This window comes from Pyrus communis, chromosome 17 (genome assembly GCF_963583255.1).
Source record: "Pyrus communis chromosome 17, drPyrComm1.1, whole genome shotgun sequence".
Classification (NCBI taxonomy): domain Eukaryota; kingdom Viridiplantae; phylum Streptophyta; class Magnoliopsida; order Rosales; family Rosaceae; genus Pyrus; species Pyrus communis.
The window spans coordinates 1,920,897-1,925,635 of NC_084819.1; the positions used below are offsets into that span (position 1 = coordinate 1,920,897).

The 4,739-nt window shown below is 37.2% G+C and overlaps 1 protein-coding gene across 1 annotated transcript; it reads left to right on the top strand.

Moving 5' to 3' along the window:
• The first annotated feature begins 486 nt into the window (after positions 1 to 486).
• LOC137723206 (uncharacterized) lies at positions 487 to 1,303 on the top strand. Its single transcript, XM_068462377.1, has one exon. The coding sequence runs from the start codon at positions 487 to 489 to the stop codon at positions 1,243 to 1,245; it is 759 nt and encodes a 252-aa protein (XP_068318478.1). The 3' UTR covers positions 1,246 to 1,303.
• The last annotated feature ends 3,436 nt before the right edge of the window (positions 1,304 to 4,739 follow it).

Here is a 4,739-nt window from a genome sequence, read left to right on the forward strand (position 1 = left end):
GTCTAACTCCCTTGCAAACTGGACGAGCCGAATGAGACAAGTTTGAAACAAAGTAGACCATGACGAGGCTAATGAAGAGCTTTAGTGAGAAGATTGGCCCGTTGATCAGCTGATGGAATATAACAAACACGATGACTACCAATAGCAACTTTTTCACGTACAAAGTGATAATCAAGATGGATATGACGCATGCGAGCATGATGAATTGGATTAGTTGCAAGGTAAGTGGCACTCAAATTATCATAATGCAGTAAAATAGGAGAAGTCATCCGAACCCCAAGTTCACCAAGAAGAAAGCAAATAGGCCCGTAGTACGTCAAACGAAACCAAACAAAACTAGATGACTAGAATCGCTAACGTTGAAATGGCGGGGCCTCAAGTGAACAAGAAATCAAACTACAAGGACCAAACATAAAACTTATCCTTCATAAATATCATCGTAATCAACCAAACACAAACTTAGAAGAATTCCAATCAACCAAAAAAATGAAAAACAAAGGGTCCTCATCATCTCAGATTCAACAACAACCACCTGGCCCTCTCACAACCACCACCTCATCATTCTCCATTGAATCCATTGAATCCTCAATCCAACATCTCACAAGGAGCTGGCACAGAAGGCAACAATGGCAGAAGTTTCTCTGCAACAACTCCACACAGTTTCAAGACCTTAATGTTAATAGAGCACCATGGAGGACTCACTTGGCAAATTTCCTCGAGTCCAAACCTGTTCATACTATTTGCATTTCGTTGCTGATTACTGATCTCATCCTCACCATCCTCGAACTCTCCTCATCTTTATTTACCAAGTGCAACACAGCACCACCAAACAAGAGCAGTAGGACACAAGAAATCTGGTACCATTGGGTGGGGATTGCTATTCTCGCCCTGCTTTCGGCGAAGACGGTGGCTCAGGCCGTTGCGCTCGGTATGTCCACGTTTTTCAGGCGTCCGGGGTACATGGTCGACGGGGTTGTTTTGATGGGTGCTTTGTTTTTAGAAGCGTTTTTTGAGAGAAAAGGTGGCGGGCTGCTTGTTGTGGCCAGTTTGTGGCGTGTTGTTAGGGTGGTTGAGAGTGCTTTTGAGTTGAGTGATGAAGCCATTGAAGCACAGATTGCCAGTGTGGTGTGTCAGTTTGAGGTGCTGAGGGAGGAGAATAGGAGACTTGCTGAGATCATTGCTGAGAAGGACATGATTATCCAGAAGCTCCAGGAAGAATTAGAGCAATATTGTACTAGTCAATAGTCATGCTTCTTGGAACAATTCTTCACCCTATAATCACTGTTGTCAAAATTACCGGCAAGCGTCACCTAAGCCCCACTTAGGCGTTAGGTGGTTGGTCACGGTCACGATTAGTTCTTAGGCGTTTGAAAATTAAAAAAGATCGCCTAGACTCGCTTAGGTGTCTGTCTAGCCTGCCTAAACTGGCCTAGACACCCGCTAGGTCATAACTCTCACTTAAATAGAAAATCAATAACTTTTATTTTGCATTCTATTTTTTCAATAAAATGTAAGAGACTTGTTGAATACTTAGATGAACACTCATTATATATTTGTTGCTCATGTTTTCAATATGTTTTAATACTTTATAATCTATATGTTATTTTATTTTGCAACTTAAGTATACAATTATTTGTCTTTTAAGTATAAATACGCACTTATTTATACAATATATAATAAATTTATTTAAATTCGCCTAGTCCGCCTAGGTCCCAGCCGAGCTATGTAGGCTCTAAACCTTAGCTCACCGCCCGACTAACACCTAATGTCTTTTAGAACTTTACTTATGATAAATGGATGAAATTTGGCATAAAAGAAATTGTTAATTTACAGTAGTAATGGAGTTAACTTGGCCCTTTAAGATTAATGAGGAGTTACTCAGATTTACGTGATTTCGTGCTCATGATCAAAACTCTCCTCTTATTAATCACTCTATAAAGATCTTCTATACAAATACGCGATCGTTTAGTCATCAAACTATATGAAAACATATGAACAAATTCGATAAAAAATACTCATGTGTAAATTATTGGTGTCAGAATTTCTCGTTGATCAGATGTGATCGATCTCATCCATGTAAAAACCTAGAAAGAGGAAGAGTCGCTTAGACAAGAGCTAGGTAAGCAAACGAGAAGGAGAGTCTATAAAAGCGAGACAAGGGGTTACTACCAACTATCTATCTATTTTGTTAGATCTCTTATTTTTATTGACTTTTTACAAAGATGATCTTTATAAATTGATTTATATTATAAACGGTTCTAATTATTAACGCAAAATTTCATAAATCAGTCGCAAAGTATCTTTGAGGAGGAACTCCTCTTTCATCTTAAAGAGTCAAACCTTTCTCGTTTTTTATTCCACTTAGGGGGATTTCGCTAGATCGCATGAACAACGACAATGCGACATGTATGGTATCAATCCTCATCTGGTCAAGAATCCATCGAATAAGATATCTAAGGGTCACCAAGTAAGGCTCATTCCTTTTTCTTTTTTTTTTAAATGATTCAAAGTTGTGTATAATTTATTTTATTATTTTTAGATCATTATTGCAAAAATTAAACATATTCAAAATTATTAAGATATTTTGAAGTAACAAAAAAAATGGACGAATATGATGTTATAACGAAAATACCAAAATGACCACTATTTAACCATAAACCATGTTTTTGTTGTTCAATATTTTAATAGATAGAGTATTGAGTAAGAGGAGACTGAGATAAAAGTCAATCTGCATTTTAAATAACGTTTATGTTCTTATAAATTTCTCAAGTGGACATCACGTGATCAAGATGGACGAATTGTTAGATAGGAAATTAGAAAATCTAACCGCAGTGAGAAATTGGAGGTAATGGACTAAAATTAAAGTCTAGGAAGAAATTGGTAATGTTAACAGGAGACTTTTTACTATGTCTGGAATACAGGGCTGAATATCCCATATATATGTCAGTATATGATTGGAGGAATTTATTTTTTCAAGTGTCTTTCAAGGATGTGATGTGGGGTGGAAAAAATTACCGAAAATTCCAAACCAAACCGAAAAAATCCCGATTCTGAACTAAAAATCTCGAAAATTTCAGTACCCAATTCCGAACTGATCCTGAAATTTTCGGTATGAGAATTGGTCTTATACTTTCATTCGTTCGGTAATGCCGAACGGAACCGAAAAAAAAAAATATATTATTTAATTTTAAATATATATTTAAAATTGTAACAGCCGTCCGATTTAGTTGAGATTTAATTTCAACCGATGAATAGAAATCAAAGTTCAAACCCTCAGAGAACTCAGCTCAGTCGCTCTCTCTCCGTCTCTCGACTCGACCTCACCTCATACAACCTCACCTCAGAATCCGGTCACACCCACATCACACAAGTGACTCACCTCTTTGATCTCTCTCTCTCTCTCTCTCTCTCTCTCTCGACTTCTCATCCCTCGGACCCTCCTCACTGTGGATGAGCCTTCCTTCATGGCACAGAGGCAGAGCCACGGCCACCGGCGCCGCTCACCTCTCTGATCTCTCTCGACTTCTTCATCCAGATTCCAGGTAAATTTTGGAATTAATTTAGGGTTTGAAATTTAGGGTTTGTGAAATTTAGCACTTGGAACTGATATGGAGGTAGAAGATATGTAATGGCTGAACGATAGTATTAGAAATTTTAGCGTTTCTACCCTCTAAACATGTTCTTCTCACCAACGTTTAGAACTTTTTGCGGATTGTGATTTTCATTTGATTTGTATAGATCAGAAGGATGAGTCCTTTTACACTATAATTATCAATCTTGGTAATTTGATTCCTATTGGCAGCTGAATTATAAAGAGGAAATGGGGTGGAAGTTACAAGTTGGTTTGTTCTCAAATATAAGAAACAGGAAAGAAAGTCGATATGAATATGGAAACAACACCAATATATTGGTCTCTGTTCTTTCATTTCATTTCCAGCAGCTATTTTGAGAACTATTTATCCTATTGCAGTCATTTTGTCGTTCATTTGAAAGTCTATAAAACTACAAATATTAATGTCATTTAAATGAACTAAAATCAGGAGTGTTTTCTATGTACCCCTAACGTAGCGTGCCTGATTCTAATAGAAACATGAGGAACCCCTTTAATTTTTCTACAAGAGTTGGAGACATTGTGTCTAGCACACCAAGCACATTTTGCTAAATAGATTGTGCACAAAACTACTAGATCATTCTCTTTATCAAATAGTAGCAGGTATGGTTTAGGAAAAGAACATGAATTATTACTTTGTTTTTTTTATTTGTATTCGATCGATTTTCTAATCTAATATAGACTATGGGGAGGGGGATTCGAACTTGGGTGTATAGGGGGAAGCATATTGTTGTAGCTAACTGTGACTAGGGGTGGGTTCAAAAAATCGAAAACCGAAAAAAATCGACAACCGAACCGGACCGAGGCCGAAAAAAACCGAACCGCAAAAAAACCGAACCAAAATTGTCAAATCGAACCGAACCGAATCTGACCAGTTCGGTTTCGGTTTTTGAGGCTCGGAAACCGAACCGAACCGAACCGAACCGATATATATATATATATAATTTTTTTGAATATTTATAAATTGTTTAGCCATACAATCATAACAAAACAGAACCTATTGCCAAGTTGGTTTCAATGAAACTTTACAAGCTGAAGGCATGGGTTCGAACCCTCATGCCTCCAGAATTTGTGAGGTTATTTTTAATTTTTTAATGTTTTTAACAAAAACTTCGGTTTGGGAATCGGG

Coding starts and splice junctions, on each gene's coding strand:
- LOC137723206 (XM_068462377.1), top strand. CDS start 487: ATGAAAAACAAAGGGTCCTCATCATCTCAGATTCAACAACAACCACCT.